The 20,543-nt window shown below is 33.4% G+C and overlaps 1 protein-coding gene across 1 annotated transcript in view; it reads left to right on the top strand.

The window, feature by feature from the left end:
* LOC124367311 (G protein-coupled receptor kinase 1) overlaps nt 1–20,543 on the top strand; it is a 305,442-nt gene that overhangs the window by 115,786 nt on the left and 169,113 nt on the right. Inside the window, exon 3 of the mRNA XM_046824037.1 lies at nt 2,705–2,778. Within this exon, the coding sequence (XP_046679993.1) occupies nt 2,705–2,778 (74 nt within the window). The remainder of the gene's footprint in view (nt 1–2,704; nt 2,779–20,543) is intronic.

Raw genomic sequence — 20,543 nt, 5'->3', positions numbered from 1 at the left:
AGTTTAAAATTTTGAAGGCCATTTTCAAAAATTTGGTTTAAATAAAAAACTTAAAATATTTAAAGGCAACAATAAATTTTATTGAAAGTTTTTTTGAAAATTTTCTGCTTTGTTTATTTTAAATTTAAATGGGTTAGGAAAGGGGTTTTTCCCTAAACAATTTTAAAAAAATAAAACCCCAAATTTTAATACAAATTAAAAACCTATCCAAAAATTTGAATTTAAAAAATAACAGTTAAAACCCGTGTTTTCTTGGCCCTCCCTTTAGTTTTTACAGAAAAAAAATGGGAAGTTTTTTACCCTTGGTCCACATTACACTGCCCAATTTTCCCCAATTATTTTTAAAAAGTTTTTTACCCAAAAACCTCGGAAATTTTAAAATATTTTGGGGAACTTTTTTTTATTGGAAAATTTTAAAAAAAAATGCTAAAAAATTAGTGTAACACATTTTGTGGCAAGAACCATGTTAAAATTACATTGTTGAACATCAGTAAATTTTCAATACTAAAAATGCTCTATTTTTCTGATAGAATAATTCCTTTGAGATGCGGTTTGTGGCATTCAATTCAGTAAGCTATTACCTTTAAAATTATGTATCACAAGGTATAGGCTTCCATTAAGAATATTCACGATACCCTCGGCAGGACGTCCCCCGTTGGTGTGACATAACAAAACATTGTTCCAAAAAGTAAGATTGCCCAATCTCTATCACGATTGTAAGAGGTTTCAAATTTATATTTAAATTATTAAAGGATATATTTGGGTGTTTTCCAGACATAATATACACCCTGTATATATCAACATTCAATCACAAAAAGTACTTGCTCCGCTGGGACTCGAACCCGGATCTCTCACTTGCCGGGTGTGAATGTGCCATCATTACACCACAGAGCACTTACTTTTTACGATTTAATTATTTTGTATTTGGCCGTATCTGTCACATATGCGTTTAAATAACCAAACTAACATATGATCCTGGCGGAGCAAGTACTTTTTGTGATTGAATGTTTATTGAAATTAAATTCGGCTATTGCCATATATACAAATTTAATGTAAATAAAAGTCGTTTGACACATGTTTCGTCTTCCCGGTCAAACCGATATATATATATATGATGTCCACAAGTATGTAGGCTGTCAAAATGATAAAAATTCTCATGATCATTAAAAGCATTTGCAGTAAACAAATCAATACACAGTCATAACTCATGGTAAAGTAGTGTCTGTCTGGAGTGGTCTCCTTGAGTGACTAGAGAAAGTGCCATACCTGTCTGTCTGTCAGCCATTGCAGGCTCACTTGACAGTCTACATCAGTGCAACCACTTTCCCAACTTATTTGTAAACAAACCACTTTTCTTCTCCCAATATATTTCCCTCCGCAAATTGTCAAATATATCTGTGGGGAATCTTTTTTAGGATTATCATCTTGGAAAATGTTAAACGAACAAACTCAAATGGAATTTAGATGCTCCTTACTTGATGGATTTCATTCTTCATTGATTTAAAAAGTTTTTTAAATCAATTAAGACAAATCTCAAATTACTGTATGTTGTATCATTTTCTATTTATGGTGTTTCTTTTTTAATCGTTGTCTAACTTTGTTTTTCACGAACATGTATAGTTTATTCAAGATTTTAACTAAAACGCTTCAAAAATAAAAGTAGTACCAAAATGATAGTATGTAATTTCATTTTAGTAATAAGTTTTACAATAACTGATTTAAAAGCAAATTATCATTAGAAAACAGATTTTTAATAATCCACAAGTTTGCTTGCTATGTTTATAATTTCTTAGAATAAAATGTTTATAAAAAGAATAATTATGGGTTCTTAAGAAAATTTAGTTAAAATTGAAGTTTATTTAAGTATTAAGAACTTACTTTGGCCAATTTTGGTGTCTGTAGTAATCATTGTATTATATTGGCATTCTGTTTTTATGAAATCTGATTTACCAGTTTTTAAATTAGTTGTATTTTGGAACAGAATAGGGATTATTTTAACTTTTTAGCACTAGTTTAAGGTCCAATTCAACTGATAATAAGGATACATTTTCTAGTATAAAGTTTAAATTTTGAACAAGTCCTTTTGAAATTAAAAAATTTCTTCCTCAGAGGACTAAAAAATCTGGAGATGAAATGTTTGATTTCACTAAACCTAGCACAAAATAAAAATGTATATTTGAATTTCAAATTGCTCTAAGAGTCTTCTCTAAGTTGGGTCCCAATAAGACAAATTCTATAACAGACACAGTTCTAGGGCTACAATCCCTCAAACTGTCTATAGTAAAATTTATTATTATAATCACACTATGGATAATTCATTAGTCCCTAAAGACTAGTGTGTAATCTTCTGATTTTGATGGTAGTCATTGTAGCTGATAGACACAAAAAAATATCTTAATAAACTTAGTTGTCCTTGTTTGATCATCAAACATTGTGATGTAAAGGCTTATTTGTGGTATAGTAGTGTGAAGCATTTTTACATCATTTGGCATTTGTTTACATCAAATACTTTTTCGTAACAGAGGCTTGACCTTAAAATCACTGAATTGTAATTTTTTTACAATCATAATTTAATTTACTAGTGGTATGGACCATTTTTTGTTATTAAGATTAGAACTAAAAACACCCTATCTAATAAATTTAATATTTTTGTCAGTTTTTGTGTTTACTCTTTTTAACTCAAGCGTGTTTTTCTCATTTTCAGGTTATCTTCTTTTTAAAGACTTCTGTGAAAACGTTTCAGAGGAGCCAGTCCCTCAACTTAGGTTCTACGAAGAAGTAAGTAGCCATCAAGTTCATTGTGCATGCTTACTGTAAGTATAATGCTTGTTTTCAAATTTGATGATTCCTGTTATAGGTTCTGTCAGATAAACAAAAAAATGTATCGATTACTGGGAGATGCTCCTACCTCTTTTATCCGCCAATGGTGTTTCTTTCTGTTCTCTGGCACCCAGAACGTTTGTACTTTTAAGATAGTGTTTTCGGTATCGATTAATGGAAGATGCTCCTACTCCTTTTATACGCCAACAGTGTTTCTTTCTGTTCTTCGGAACGTATGAACTTTTAAGATGTTTTCGGTTCACAAATCTGCATGTAATCGAAACTAGATATTAAGCTACTTAGTTTCTAGTAGAGGCTTATGTTAATTAATCGTGTTTGTATGTGTTATGAAAATACATATTCCAACTTTTCTTTCCTAGTTCCTTGAAATAGTGGTGTATTTTTTTTGTGTAGCACCCGTATATTAGAGTGGTTTTGAATTTTACTACTTGAATATTTTATGGCCAATGATAAGCATCGTAAAACAAAACTGTGCAGTGCCGAAAGTCCTCGTGTGACGGCTCAGAGATAGTCCTGCCACCCTCTAAAGGAAGTAATAACCCCTATGCAAACGTCAGAGGATTTAACCACCGCCTTATGAATGTTTGAGTGGGTTCGGTCACTTCCGCCCTCGCACATCTTGCGAATTGTGAAGAATTCAAATACTTACAAATTATTAATGTGGGAGGTTGCCGTTGCTGGTTTTAGCACCAATATGTTAAACAAAGTCAAAATATGAATTTAATTATGTTTCTGTAACTGTGACACTTTTAGTGGTACAGCAACTGGCCTTTGTCGTACCCCAAAGTGCTAAGCAATTTAATGCGAAAATGTAGTTTTGAAGATTTTTTTACCGTTTTCTTACTCAAGGTCATATCTTACTTTTTTTGTTTTGAAGAGAATAGTCAAAATCAGTAGAAGGAAAAATATTTTTACATTTGAGTAGTATCTTTTTATGTGTATAAAAATTAATTGCATGAACTTATAAACATGAACATTTAGTTATAATTTTGTTGTATTTGTATATCAAATTTGAGAGTGTAGTAATTTTTTATGTTTTTTAGCTAATATTTCTAACCTTGTTCTTATTTCACTTAAAAGAAATTTATCACAGTCTGTCATCGGCAATCGAATAAACAAATATCAATTGTACTTAATTTATAAACAAACACTCCAGTAATTATGGAATTTTATTTTTATGAGGCCTTTCGTGTTTAATGAACACATCATCAGACCCACATTGTGTTAAGATTTTGGAATGTAATAACATCATTTGCAGCCAATAATATTAAAAATCTTGGCCGATATATGCAGCGTCTATTCCGTAGATGTTCTAGCACTAAAAGGGTTAATACAATGTCTATATAAAGTCTATAATTAGGGTTTGGACTTTGTGACCTTTGAGTAACAATATTTTGATAGTGTACAAGAGTTTATCTCTGTAACTGTTGAGTGAGAACATATTAGTTCACTGAGTCATTGACGTTGTGTAGAAAGATAAAGTAACACAATTTTGGACAATACTAACACAGTAACTGATTAAACTCAATGTACAGAAGAGAAACAGGAGGACAGAAATTAAATAGTACATTTTTATTGATAGTAATCTAAATCTGGTGGTCTCGCAAGTGTCTCGGAATTCATATCGACATGAGCCTTAATTGGAAAAACTCAACCTCCTTCCAGTTAAATAATTATCTCAGTTTAGATTTGTACCTAAGATAATAGTCTAATCGTTCTCCATTGAAACCTGTGTTAACCATTGTACCTTAATTATATCTAAACCATACTCAAATGTAGCATAATTGTATGGAGTATATTATTAGAAACTAATAATAGCAATCGGAGTGACAAAAACAACTAGAGTGATTTTGAAAACAAATTATATAACTAAGCCGTTATTTACATAAACTTTCTTAACACAATGTCGTATCATAATTACAGTGTTACAGTAACGTCATTATACCGAAATATCAAAAGTGTTCACAAAATCAATACGATTTTCATAACTCTATACAATACTTGCTGTAAAATATGAAACTTTACAACTCTTCAACACTCATAGCTAGACTTTTCAAAGGTCCACACACACATATAGGCTTTTGTATCTATAGCAAGGTCCAATAAATTAATTGTCAGTTTATTTATTAATAGTCTGTAATTATTCCTTACAGCTGTTAAAAGTTAATTTTACTTAACCTTAGTACCTGAAGATGAATTCCCAGAATTCGAAATGTACATTGTACGAAAAATAAAAAAGTTTAAAAAGTGTTAAAAGGTTTATAATTATATACATGTTTATTAAACACTTTTCGAGCTTACATCTCTAATATGTTAAAAGTTTGATTAAATCCATTATTTTGTCTATTGTCTAATTATTGGCTGTGCATTAGTGAAGCCAATCATTTAGGGTGCTAGTGAAATTTCCCTCCTGTCTGTCTGTCCTCAGGATGTCTCGATTAAAAATTGAATTATAGAGCTGAAATTTTTGCATCAAAATTCATTTCTGCACAGGCAAAGACCAATATGATGCTGCATGTCCATCTATAGGGTTTGGCTGAGCATTAGCGGTGCTTATTTGTTATTGTTCAGGAGGATATTTTGAGAAGAAATTGATTTATAAACTTAAAGTTGAGCTTGAACCTTCATTTCTACGCTGGTAAGATCAGGTTCAATGATTGTGCATATCCCTTATTCTGCTGATAAACACCTGTTGTGTGATTCGTGATCTGGTGTGTGATTCGTGATCTGGTGTGTGATTCGTGATCTGGTGTAAATTCTGCCTGGTATGTATTATATGGAACAGTATGTAATAAAGTTGATTAAAATCATGTAAAGTTCTGGATAGTAAAATTAGCAACAATACGAATTATCAACAGGGAGATATATAAGTCAACAACCTGGTGTAGTTCTGGTCTGGATTTTTACTATATTAATAACAATAACCAAGGACGTAGCCAGCAAGGGGGTCCAAGGGGTCCGGACCCCCAACTGTTATATCGTTTCAATTACTTTTTTAGTAAACGATTATTATTCAACTAGTTCAGTATTACTGACATGTACTGCTGAAAGATCGTTCTCAACAAAGAAACGGGTCAAAAACTTTGAAGTAACAAACTCTCTGTCCAGTATGGGAAAATATCAGTTTTCTGGACCCCCCCTCCAAATATTTTTCTGGCTACGTTCTTGACAATAACAATTGCGAGGTTACAATGATGATACACATATACAATAACTCTTTCACTGTAGGACTTGTATGGTAAAAACATAAACCAGCATTATACATGGTCGGAACTCATCACGTTCTAGAACAAAAATCATCATCTTCCACCAGAACTGTTACTAAAGCTGAATAAATCAAGAGTCAGCACTAAAGTATGCATCCTGGGTTATACTTTTTATAAACTGAAGAAATATCGTCCCACGGTATAGAATCTCCCCTTAAATTTGTAGTTCTACCCGACTTCATATTATGGTGTTAGTATACAATAAATAGTATCCAATCCCAAAATGAACTGTTCAAAGTCTAGGTTCAGATAAGTATCTATCTAAACTTAGATAGGTTTAAAGCATTGTTTTAAAACGGAACACTACAGATATTTGGGAAACAAAGGATCCGGTCAGAGCCAGTATACCCCATGACTACATGCCAGTCAAATATTGAACACTGATAACTTGTTGTCTGTTCTGATGTACATTCCTATCTCGTTTTTTATCACCAGTTGTCGTAAATGGATTCAATGTGTACACAATGGCGATAGAGTGAGTGTCTTCTGGGTTATCAAGCAACCCACAGTTAAAATTAAATCTCTTTAGTTTGAAGTGATTGTTTACACTTAGGAGTTCAAGTGCAGATAACGGTGGTACCAAGGTTTTGTTTGTTTGTTTTCGTTTGAAGTGTCACTCGCAGAGTTGCATAAGCTGGTCGGCCTTTCTGGTCTAGTGGAATTGTCATATAGTTTTGTTTATGAGAGCGCTTGTTTTTTTTTACTTCCTATAACTTTGTTAGGCTGTACCTTGTATCTTACTTTCTGCAAATGCTACTAAGCTTTGAAGGTGAGATAGGAATTACAGGCTGTGAGAAGTATGATGTTTCTACTTGCTTTACAGTGTGTCCATACTTTCATTCCAGTGTACCTACTTTGTTTCCAGTGTGTCCCTACTTTGTTACCAGTGTCAACTTTGCTTCCAGTGTGTACCTACTTGCTTTCCAGCACTTCCCTCCCTACTTTGTTTTCCAGCGTCAACTTTGTTTCCAGTGTGTCCCTACTTTGTTTCTAGTGTCAACTTTGCTTCCAGTGAGTACCTACTTGCTTTCCAGCACTTCCCTCCCTACTTTGTTTTCCAGTGTCAACTTTCTTTCCAGCGCGTCCCTCCCTACTTTGTTTCCAGCGCGTCCCTACTTTGTTTCCAGTGTCAACCATGTTTCCTGTGTGTCCCTCTCTGTTTCCAGTGTGTACCTACTTTCTTTCCGGCACGTCCGTCCTTACTTGTTTCCAGCGTGTCTCTACTCTGTTTCCAGTGTATACCTACTTTCTTTCCGGCACGTCCGTCCCTTACTTTGTTTCCAGCGTGTCTCTACTCTGTTTCCAGTGTGTACCTACTTTCTTTCCGGCACGTCCGTCCTTACTTGGTTTCCAGCGTGTCTCTACTCTGTTTCCAGTGTGTACCTACTTTCTTTCCGGCACGTCCGTCCTTACTTGGTTTTCCAGCGTGTCTCTACTCTGTTTCCAGTGTGTACCTAGTCTTGGTTTTCCAGCGTGTCTCTACTCTGTTTCCAGTGTGTACCTACTTTCTTTCCGGCACGTCCGTCCTTACTTGGTTTTCCTGCGTGTCCTCTACTCTGTTTCCAGTGTGTACCTACTTTCTTTCCTGCACGTCCCTCCCTACTTTGTTTCCAGCATGTCCCTACTCTGTTTCCAGGTATACCTACTTTCTTTCCGGCACGTCCCTCCCTACTTTGTTTCCTGCGTTGTCCCTACTCTGTTTCCAGTGTGTACCTACTTTTCTTTCCGGCATTTCCCTCCCTACTTTGTTTCCAGCGTGTCCCTACTTTGTTTCCAGTGTGTCTCTACTTTGACTCCCATTTCTATATACAGATACAAATGAATCTGCTTTCCTGTATTCTATTTCCTACATTCTCTCAGAGATATATTTTTATTGCACTGCTTTAGATTACACCACACATAATTCATGCTTAACTCTATAAGTACTGCGAGTTGCGATCACGATGCATGCCAAAGAGATAAGTGAATGAGAGCTGCTAGAGAGTAATCATAAGTGAGCTACCTGCACATCCAAGACATCAGGTTGTGTGGTCTAAGTTGGTACTTTAGGATGCAGGAGTAGTTGGCTTTGGAGTCGCAGGTTTAACTGTGCACCTGACGTTAGGGATTTTTGCTCTCTGGCTCGTACATTGGTCTCAGACAAAGCTGGTGGGAGGGCCCACCTTGAATTAACAGCGTTTGGCTTTAGTGGAAGTTGACAGAATTAGTATATTCTTGTAAAAGTGTACCAGATCCAAAACACCCGTTTTGCTTTTTTTTCTTATTTGTGTTATTATATTATGTTAAACAAAACATTTGAATTACAAAAATTAAAGTTATGGAAGACTGTTGCCTGGAGATCAAATCTCTTTGGTGAGTTTTGGGAAACTTTACTAGCCGTATTTTAGAAATACTCTGAGATAAAACTTTACAAATTGACGATATAAATTGAGTGTATGGAGTTTACATGGTCAGACTGCATTGGGATACAACATCTGCAATGGGTCTTTATGATTCTGTACAAGCGTGAGGTTTGCTGAGTGGTATTCCTCAAATCCTTCCCAGAATCTTACCACAAAATAAAATTCAAAGACAAGATTTTTTTAAGTAAAACTTTTCAACATTATGATTTGACATTCTGTAAAATTTATGAAGTTTAGTGAATAACCATTAAATTTGTTTTAGTTGAATAATTTGTGTTATCAGGCAAAGTTTTGGACCATTAGCTTTTTTTTTAACTAAACTAGAGTGAAGATTGTAATTACGAAATAATTTGTAAATATAAGAGAAATTTATCCCAGGAAACAGAAGTAAATAAAGTTAAATCCCAAAAATTGAAAACTTAGTATATATACAGTACAGGGTGTACATAAAGTCCTGCACGGGTATAATATTTTCTGAACGATAACAGATAAAGAAACAAGATTTGGTACATCAATACTACACCTAAAAATCTACTTTTTGAAGGAACTATCAGTTTTCTGTAATATCATGGGGACGTCCCGCAAGGAGTCAGAAGGAAATCTTAAATAGGAGCATAGGTCAATATGGACATCATTTTAAAGGGCTTATCTAGCAGAGTTTAATGCCGCAAACCGCACTCAAAAAGATTGATCCAGTACAAAATGGCGGCTGTTCAAAGATTTTACTTGGTTACATTTTATTAGTAGCCATAACCCCAGTAAAGCAAAACTGCAACCAAACGAATACTGCAGCTAACTACTACATTATGCTTGTCAGTTGTACAGAAGTGAATTATGACATTAGTTATCCTCAAGGGTTACAGATTTGGTCCTAATATATTGATAACGGGGAAAACCTGATCGTTCAGAAAATATTATACCCGTGCAGGACTTTATGTACACCCGTATATATGTGTGTGTGTGTGTGATAAAAATTAATTATATGTATTTACATGTAATCTTTGCTTAAGTCAGAGTTTACTACGGCTGTTTGTTGAAGAAGTAATGCAGGAAAGTAGACTCATCGGGTACAAATTTATTTGATTTATCATTCTGTTTACGAGTATCCAGTAGGCTGTCAGGGTTGATCTACATTCAGCAAAGCAGGTATTGCACTTGCTGTCTTTGCCAATACGGTGATATGGTACTTGAAGTTCTGCGAACCAACTCTTGCTCAATAAAGATTTTCATCTTTCCACAACTTCTTGTACTGCTCTCCACATTGGTTGCAAAGAGGGTTCTTTTGTGTATGTGTGGGTTAATGTGAACACAAGTTTGGATTTTGTCCTGCTCACATAATTTTTGGGCACTGGCATTTTTTGGAAATGGCCAATTGTAAGGGAGTTAACCCTTTTAACCCCGACGTCCGTACTATACGGACGTCGTAAAAATGGCGTCAACTCCCGACGTCCGTATAGTGCGGACGTGCACTTTTTATTACTTTACTGGCCACCTATTTCACCAAATGCTTTGAAATTTCACAGACTTGTGCACAAAGATATTTTGCATCGAAATATATTAGTTTGTAATGGTTTGACTTCGTATTTTGTCAGTCTGTGACTGAGCAATTGCAGTTCGTCTCGACTGACTGCTCAGCTGTATATCACGTGGTTGTGAATATTCCGTTTTCTTCACAGTTTTAGGTTAAAGCAGTATAAAGTACGGCAGTTAAAGTTTAGTTTATTATTTGTTTTATTTCAAAATGAGTAAAAGACATTGTTCAAAGTCTCCCGTAAGTGAAAAATACAATAATTAGTAACCTAGTTGCAAATGGTGTGGATGTGATTAGTGACGACGATTTGAGTGATGGATATCTTGAAAATTTACATTTTGTAGTGATGTAAATATTGTTTTAAAACTTTTTTAAAATTTAGATTATGAACAGTTTTAGTTATTTTGTCAGAAATAACTTTGGTTTTATGTTTATTTTAAGTACTGTGAATTTCAAAGGTCTTGTTACATTGCCTTGCCCAGAAATGGCAAAAAGAAAAATTTATACGGCTTTACAAAAATTGATGTTACTCCACTTGTAAATAAGGTAGGCCTATAATTTTTGTTTCCTTTTATTAAGGATTAAATATATCATAAAGTAAATGGGTATTTTTGTGTCAAATATGTTTTTATATATATGGTTTCCATGATCAAACTTGAAATTTTTTCATTTTTATTTATTTTTTATATATGTATATGCATTAAAAAAAACTACTTTCAAAATAATAATTTTATTTGTATATTTATGTAAGCTACATGTATAAAGAAGTAAAACAAAAAAAGAATTACCTAAATATCTTAAAAAATAACTAAGTTATGAATTTTTTACAAAACCCTTACATTTTGTCTGAAAATGGCTTGGGATTTCTGGCACATCACTTGATTTAATGGCCGGGGTTAAAAGGGTTAAAGAAATGTTCAATAGGGATGTAATAAATTATTATATCCGTCCTGGAGGAATAAAAATGTATGAGAAAGTTAAACCAATAAAATCAAATCTGAATTGGATGACAAAAAAATGTCTGATAGATGGGGTGTAAGATAAAATATCCAAGCTTTTATTTTTTCTAAAGAACCATTTCCTTGTTTTTGAGTACAAAAATGGTTGAAAATGGCAAAAAACCTGAGTGTGTACTTATAAAATGTAAATTGGCTCCTGGCCCATAATTACAAAACCAAAGTGAATTATTAATAGTAAATGAATGTTAAGCAATGAAATCAATAAAGTAATTAATGGAACAAAATGCAAACTTCGGAAATAGTTTTTTTTACAACCTGTAGTTTTCAGGAGAGAATTCCTCTTCTTCCAAGGATGTAATGGTTTTTTTCCTAAACCATTACATAAACTCTCTCTTTCATTGAATTAAACCTTCAAGTTATTAGAAATTAGTTTATTCAACCGTCACAGTTTTCATTCGCCTGAATCATTTTAGATGTTTACCTAATAACAGGATTTGACTTGGGAAGTTCACCAGATGGCTGACTATTGTTCTATAAAAAGATCCACTTCTTGTTGACTGTTCGAAGTACAACTGTTTTCACTGCCACAGTTTTCGCTTATGTGTGATTTAAGCTGTGTTTCGCTACATCGTTTACATCCATATATTTGAAGATGTGACAATTGTTACAAACATGCCATCTTATAGCTCAGTCCTGTTTTATAAATCAATCACACTTCCATGACCAAACAACATTTTTTTTCTAGCACAATGCTAAAGCGCAAAATATTTTTGTAAATTATTAGAACAGGAGTGTTTCATTGTGGAACTGAATTTAAAGGCAGTTTATAAATCGAATTACTGTCTTGGTTTAGTATGGAACCTTGAAGACCCGTGAATCGTTATTGAATCAACACATCTAAGAGACATTTTGATCTTTCTTTCATAATGCCTTGTAAACTTCTCCGTGTCCAGCACATCTGGTTTGCCATTAAGATTAACCAAACTAGGGTCTTCATCCAAACTTAAAGTACCACTTAATCAGTAACTAATTATTAACTAGGATTACTGGGGATTAACCAAACTTTAAGTGGGTCAGGTCCAAATTTCATTGATGAAACTGTTCTTATTTTTTGGATTTTGAATTTTGAATTTGTACGTAAATGGTAGATGTCAGAAGCATTACATGTATTTTTACTGTAGAGGGAGAGGTCAGGAAAAAGTTCAAAGGTTAGGGGTAACAAGCGATTCGTGTCAACGATGTAAATTGTTTGATAATTTTTTGTTTATCTAATTTTTCAGAATATATTTGTTCCTTTATGTATATAAATCTTACAGATTCATATTTGATCTGTTTTAAATTGAAGTAAGTTTTTACCTTTACAAATGTTTACGCTTATTTTAAATTGTAGTCCATTGTATTGATTTGTATTAATATTGTTTAATGCAACTCATGTAATTTATTTGTGTAAGTAATTAAAAATAAATTACTTTTTTAAAGAATTATTTAGTAGTTGTTATATTAGTTGCAAATATTTAATTACTAATAGGTTTAGTAGTTTTGGGCTTACATTACATATTGTTGATGTAATCAATGTACAGGACTATGAAGTTTTAATTTTAACTTCAATAAATAAGGACATTAGTTTCATGTTTTGATCATGATCAGTATTCGATTTGTACTTTTTTCCCACGTCCTCTGCCAATGCTAAAGTTAAAGTTATATTAAATGGACCGTAATGTAGTGTGTGTTGAAATCATTACAAGAGGTCTTGGAGACTCGTACGAGTAGCTAATTTCGAGCTGTTAAATTTTTCATACATGTAAAAGTCCGTGCAGAAGCCAACTCTGACATCAAAGGTTTCAATTTTAACTTTCACCAACTTTTGTCAGAGACCCGCTGTCAGTTCACTTTGAGTCCAGGCTTCGCATTTATAGAAGAATTTTTTTGAGATTTTCACAAAGAAAATCGTAAAACAATTTTGAGTTTATAATCCTTTTGAATTGAATTCTTAAAATTCTTTAGAGATTTCCATGAAAACCCACTATTTTGAATTTATAATCCTTCTGTATTGCATTTTTTGTAAGCACAACATCAAGATAGTTCACAATAAAATGGCAGGATATTTTTAGTTATTGCTAGTTAACTTTTATATGTGTGTAGTTAAGTTATAATTCATAGCAGACTCAACCTGGAATGTGTAATTTATTACACTAACATTTCCCTCAGATAGAAAAACTTTCAATTTAACATGGTTTTCAAATTGCGCTGGTATTGGCACAATTGTATTTATGATTTTCAATTTCCATCATACTCCAGATTTTAATGATGTTTCATTTCTCATACAGTTTTAACTCTGGTGATGTTGTTATCTTTATGGTCTTAGTTACACTTTGTTTCCTCACGTTTCTTGTAAATTTGTTTTTTTAAATTCTAGTTCAAGCAGTTAATTAATTTATTATTGGCATTTTAATTGCTTCAATGTCTTATTCTACAGTAGTAGACTTGCAATTATATAATTTATTTCAGGAGATATGATCTGAAAGTCTTATCTGCATTAAGATTCACTTGCCTGGAAAAAAGAACCTTTTTGTTTTATAATTTTTTGTTTCACTAAGAAGCTGAGGAAACTCCCTCATTGCACTTAGTCTTAGAATGAACTTTTGCGTTTTTTTTTTTTTTTTTTTTCAGAGTAACAGGATATTCAGGATGAGTAAAGTTGAAACGGAAGCCGCCTCCTGTTTAGATTCTATTAGGCAAGATAACCAGATCAAGCAACCCCGAGCGTGGCTGCTGCTTGGACAGGTGACCGCTGAGCGATCCTGTCCTTGCAAGCGACCCGCCTGCCCGGCCATTGGTGGTGGTTCAGAAGTCACCTTTAAGCCGTTGGTCCCCAGGTTAAGTGTTAGAGAGGGCTTCTTAGCCCTAACTTCGCCTGGTAAAATAAGACATTCTTTACTTTTTTTTTTTTTTTTTTTTTTTTTCCCCCAATAAATATATAGATACGAGTGTTACAGAGTCAAAAGTACGTCAGAATAGATTGATTAAATCAAAGGCAAATTGAAGATTGTCATTCAATGAGTAGAATTCTCCAAGTGTGTAGAAAAGGCCTGGTTCTGTAGCCAATGCTGAAGGATTTTCTTCATAGTTCTTGGGTTGTCTTCTTTCAGGTAGTCAATTAGTTTGTTGGACAGCTTCATTTCGGAATAGGACAGCTTTTTTCAAATAACGCAGTTCGGTGAATAGGGAGTGTATAGTCTCCTGCTTGTCTGGTGAAGTGATTGTGCAGATGCCTTTTTTTAGTAGGAATCCTTGGTTCTGCGGTGTATAATGGTTTCTAGGATATAGATTGAATTCACTGTCAACCATTTCCAGTATTAAATAAGTTTCTAGACCTCTCTCTGGGTCCTATTCCTGCCATTAACCTTAGTGCTTTCTTCTGCATAATAAATTAGGACACAAAGAAGATCTCCATCCGAAGAACCACCTTAGACGGTTATTCCGTAATGTAACTGGCTTTCAAAAAGTGCATGGTATGCAATTTTTGTGGTTTCAGGACTGTTTATTTTTCTTAAGTGAATAGAGCTGAGTTAAAGCTTAAGTCCTCCAAACTTTCTAGCCCATCTTTGAGTTTTGCGTTTAAGGGTAGATCTATTATTGTCCTTACATTTAAAGGTTGATGAGTTGGCATTGCAATTGTTGGTTTGTAAGTTAAAATTTACAAGTTTCTGTGACATGACAACCGGTTTTATAGTTGTGCAAAGGTTTGTTTTAGCTTTGCGACCTTGTAGGGGGACAATACACTTATCCTTTGAATTGTCTCTGTAAGTTTTTGTATTGCTTCTCGTTGTTTTGTGAATGGTTGGGGTTCTGTCACTAGTTTCTTTGGTAGGACTTCGCTTTGGGTCTGTTGACTGGTAGAACAGTGGTAATCAAAAGTTCTACATTGGACAGTAGCCAATAATTTATTCAACTTGCTGGGACTTCAGTTGGGTGAGCAATAACGTTGGGGACGCTATACTTAGGAAGTTGTCATCACCCATTGTTGAGTTCTTGTGCTGATGTTATTGTTTAGCCCTTCAGGCAGTAATGTTATTTTAAGTTGTCAGTCTGAGTTGAAATATTCTTTGAGACTTATAAGCAAAGACTGTCTATCAACAGTCTATCAACACTGCTAATGGTGTTTATTGTTGAATTCTGTTCGCCTTTTATTTGAACAAGTTCCATTGTTAGTACTGTAGAATTGAATGGCGTTATATCATCAGGTTAAGTCTGAGTCTCTGCATCTTGTGGTATGACTGGGTGTTGTTTGAATGGTTGTATTTTGGTAGATCAATGTACAGTTGAGGCATGCAGTTGTTTATATTAAGTGTGTAACATTGTTAGTAACACCGGTAAGTGCCTCATGTTTTATGTCACGATCTTCAAAGATTTTTAACATTGTTTTTCTTTGTCAACCTGAGCCTGTGTTTCATTCAGTTGCACCAGAAGGGCTTTTATCTCTCTATGTAATTTAGATTCATCCTGTTCCATCTTTACTGCCTTTGCCTCATTGGTAGCCCCCAGTATGGCAATCCATCCTTTTAAAGATGTATTTTCTTCTAGAAGAGCTGATCCTAGTGTAGCAGCCATATTAAGCCTCTTCATCCACTGGCTAGGTCATTTTCTAACAGGCTTTTTTCTAAAATTGTTAATGAGTAGGTATCTTTTGGAGTGGGGGAGTTTATTGACAGGTCACGTGTGTATGATGTTGTGCTTTTGTTGAAGAAAATTGCGTTAAAGTCATCTTTGGCTTCTTTTAGAGATGTATTAAATTCTTTATTTTTGGATCGCATATTTGGGAATATTGTCGAGATAAGGATGTAGGCAGGATCTTTTTACTTCAGCGGTTGTATTTTCACAAAAGAAAGCTACCTTGTAAGTAGTTTGTTCGTTGGTATGAGCTATTTGTGTTATTTTAGCTGGCCAGAGGTGGAAGCCTTTTAGCTTTACAAAAACTACATTACCAAATGAGTCAAATCCATGATAAAAGAACGTTCTGTTGAAGAGTTTTATCAATCTTATATATGTACAAAATGTTCCATTATATCCAAACATTACATTAACACTCAGTCATGTTATCTTAGAAGAAGGGGAGTCTCACTCTATTTCATCCTAAACCAGCGGTTAGGGGAGAGTACTCCCTCATGTTTAGGGAGTACAACCTTTAACGCTAAAGGAGCTCTGCTCACTCCAACAGTCATTCTCGGCAGTAGCCTAGACCTATTGCTCAAATCTTTTACCACAAATATTAACATTTGCTGTAGTGATGTGTTTCTCCTGGACATCCCATACTATCCTGGATTTTTCCATTCAGAACTCAGTATTGAATATAAACTATAAACCATTATTATTGATAGATAATCATATTTTTCCGTCTAGCAAACAGAACGTTGACTATGTTAAATTCTTAGGAATTTTTCTTCAGAGTAACATCAAATGCGATCGGCAGATGAAATGTTATGCAATAAAGTGTCTAAGGGTATTTTTATATATTAATTAGGCTAAAATATATTGTAACTACAAACATCCTCGTTACTGTCTACTATGCCTACCTTCATAGTTTCTTATCTCATGGAATTATTGTATGGGGCAATGATTGTAACACAACAAAATTATTTATTTTACAGAAACTTGCAATTTTAAGATTATAGCTAATGTAAACATAAGGACTCACTGTAAACCTTTATTTAAAAAAAGTTGGTATTCTTACAGTACCTTCACTGTATATTTTAGATTGCCTGTTTTATACAAAAAGAAATTTACATGCCATACCTACAAATAGATCTGTTCATAACCATATGACTACAAAGGGAAACATTAAAACCTCATTAACCAAATTGAACTAAGCAACGATAAAAATGCAATTAAAACCATTCATTGTTTAAAACTCTAATTGTTCATGTCTTATCTTGCACTGTACTATTTAAATACATAGTCGCAAACTCTGAAAATTGTTTAAATAATATCGAACTAACGATAATAGATAAAACTTATGCTAGTTTTAATCATGAATACCCACAGTGGAAGAGTGATGGTGAAATCTAGGGCGCACAGTTCTTCTAGGAACTGTATGCTATCTCATGCTTATCAAACCCACCTGACATGTAAATGAGTATAGAAGTGGGCATACAGTTTTCTCATCTTATTTATGTTAGGCTAAAGTTGTGTCAGTTTTTTGTAATATCCATCATAACTTATTTAATAGAATTCTTTACCTCTCAATAAAGTAAAATAGTTATACTATGTATTATTGAAATTAAATGAAATATGCCTTTATTCTAGAAGCGGATTTAGGGCTATTTAGCCCTCTCCACCACTCAAACTCGCCTATTATTATAGAGTACAACAAATTTTTAGTGGTAACATTTTTCTCAGTAATGTTAAAGTGTTAACTATGTTGATTACATGTGTTTAAAATTACAATTTTAGTTACTTTTCTTATCTAAAGTACAACCTGATTTAAGAAACATCCAGTAAATTTTTAGACGAGTTTTGATTTCTTAGAAAATTACAGTTTGATATAAATAAACTGAAGTTCAGGATGCAATTGAACCAAAACTGTTGGGACTTAAAAATTTCGTTTCAAAAAGCATTATTAAAAAACCAACATAAATTTATATTTAGTTATTGCAAAAGTTCAGATGATATTTCAATTTAAAATAATTAATTCTATTTAATGCTGACCAAAAGATTGTAACACACCATGAAACAAATGCCATTTCTATTTTATTCATTGTAGTAATTGATATTGGCTACGTGCCATTTACTTCATATGCGTGTTGGCAGCAATGTTATAATGTGTATTGTTCATTTATAAAACAACTTTTTTATCCGAAATCTTAGACAAAACCACGTTTCCCTGAACTGTTAGTTTAGCTATGCACATGCAAACATCGTTCTGCAAAAGATGTTTTCTTATTAACAATATCAATAACGCTTGATTCTATTGTTTCTGCCCACGAATTTGCAAAAACTGTATTAAACTGTTGTCTTACACTATTATAACTCACATAGGGTATGGAGACTGATGAGTAAAGACATTTAATACATCATACTGAGGGGTCCTGTTTATGTACCATTAGGATAATAAGGGTTAATAAAAAAGGTTAAATTGGAACATTAGAACAATAAAACATACGATTTAAATAGATTAAATTAAAATAGCTTAACCCCGTAATGAACATTGACGTAATATTACGTTCATAGCGATTACGCAAAAGTATGCTACTGACGTAATATTACGTTAATAGCGATTACGCAAAAGTATGCTACTGACGTAATATTACGTTAATAGCGATTACGCAAAAGTATGCTACTGACGTAATATTACGTTAATAGCGATTACGCAAAAGTATGCTACTGACGTAATATTACGTTAATAGCGATTACGCAAAAGTATGCTACTAACGTAATATTACGTTAATAGCGATTACGCAAAAGTATGCTACTGACGTAATATTACGTTCATAGTGATTACGCAAAAGTATGCTACTGACGTAATATTACGTTAATAGCGATTACGCAAAAGTATGCTACTGACGTAATATTACAAATTGTTGTATTGTTCTGTTTTATCTTTTGTCTGCCATAATATTGCTTAAAAAGCATTTCTATGACAACCGCTTGTCGTGCAAGTAGTTCTGGTGTTTTCTACTAGATGTCAGCACTTCCTTGGTCCTCTGTGATGAGTGTTTGCATTTGCAGCTTTATTTGATCGCTGTAGTCACACAGTGCAGCCAGCTAGCGCGTGTTGTTGCATGTCACCCGTCCTGGAGTATTTTATGTTTTTATTTCTATTGTTGGTTATACTGTGAAAATATACAACACACGAATAGATGATTGGCTTTGTTTACTTAATGATGACAGGAATATGAATAGTGAAAATGACTTAGTGAACAATATTTAAAGAATAACCAAAATTTGAAAAGCACCAAAAACAACTTCTTTTTTTTGCATACACCCAAACCTTTCAAACCCGTCTCTCTAAAAACCAGCAAAACAATATACTTTAAGGTGCTAAAAGAAAACCGCTAAGGGGTTAAAAGTAAATTGGGGTATATTTATTAAAACATTTATATATTGATGTCAAACTATGTTTTTATACAAGTTGTTATACAAAGTTTAGAAAATGTACTTACTACTGGACAATATTTTTAGGCATTCTTGTAATTTTAGGTCATTGCAATTGTATTGTTTTTTTTATTACCTACAATAAAATAGCTCAATGAAAGATATGAGACCCAAGGATAATGCAGATTAAGAAATTACACTACTGTGTTAACATTTCAAAAATTTAAGTAGTAGGTTTCTAATTACTCTTTACATTAATTTTGTTTTACTATAAATCATGCTTTGTATGAATGTTTGAAAACTCTTCATAGTTGAGTAATCAATAAAACATCGTACTGTACTGATATAACTGCACAATCTTTAGATTCAACATTTATTTCTACACAATGTTATGAATTATGCAAAAATGTGTATTTCAGACACAAGTTTTTATATTTTTTTTCACCAACAGTAACTGTTCACTAATTAAGAATTCAACTGTTCTGTGAGTATTCTTGATTAAATCTATTATATACATGTATTTTTCTGCTATTGTTAGTAATGTCTGGTTTTAGTTAAAAAATTTTCAAACTTTACAAATATATTTCATATAGTATTATTTAATTTTGTGTGTGTCAAACTGAGAAAGTATGTCTTATAAAAATGTGCATGGTATTCTGTTATTTAAGTATTTTTGCAATTATCTCATTTTGAGCACCACTAACTCCAATGTGGCTGGTATTCAATTTATATTCGTATTGATTTTGTGGGAAATGATGCATGTACACACCGAGGTATGTTTGTGGAGTGGTTCTGGATGTGGGTGTAGAAGGTGTAACAACTCCCAGCACACAGTTACTCTGCAATCTGGAAGTATGTTTACTATGAGTGTTCAACCAGATGTGAGTGCAAAGTTTAAACTTAACAGTACAAAATAGAACGTAACAATCTTAGAGCTCTTTATGCGAAATACATCAATATAAAAATAAAACTAGTACACTTTTTGTAAGAAATGTTTTGTCCTATAAAACACTTCTACATAATCTGGAGAAATTGTTGTAATCTTCTTTTCTACATAATTGTCAACAATAATAGGGTACTTATCATATTCTGGATGGTAAGGTTGGAGATAGAGTCAGTCTTCTATCAAGATCCCATGAGAAGGGACTGCGAGCACTGTATGATAGCCACGTCACCTCGAAAGAAGTGGAGAACAGCTCTTATTTTTCATATTTCTATAAGAACACAAGATTGTGTCTTCAATCGATAATAAAAATCAACACATTCACGATAATGTTAGGCTCTAGAGACCCATCACTCTTTCTTGAAACTCAACATGAGGCTCTATAGACCTATGCCTTTCCATTACCTCAGCTCGGCATGTGGCTCTAGAGCTTCACCCATTCTTAAAACCAACATGGGACTCTAGAGACCCATGCATTACCATTACCTCAGCTTGCCATGTGGCTCTAGA

Source organism: Homalodisca vitripennis, chromosome 8, assembly GCF_021130785.1.
Source record: "Homalodisca vitripennis isolate AUS2020 chromosome 8, UT_GWSS_2.1, whole genome shotgun sequence".
Classification (NCBI taxonomy): Eukaryota; Metazoa; Arthropoda; class Insecta; order Hemiptera; family Cicadellidae; genus Homalodisca; species Homalodisca vitripennis.
Note: the sequence above shows the minus strand (reverse complement) of the source record. Positions and strands in the feature narration are given on the sequence as shown.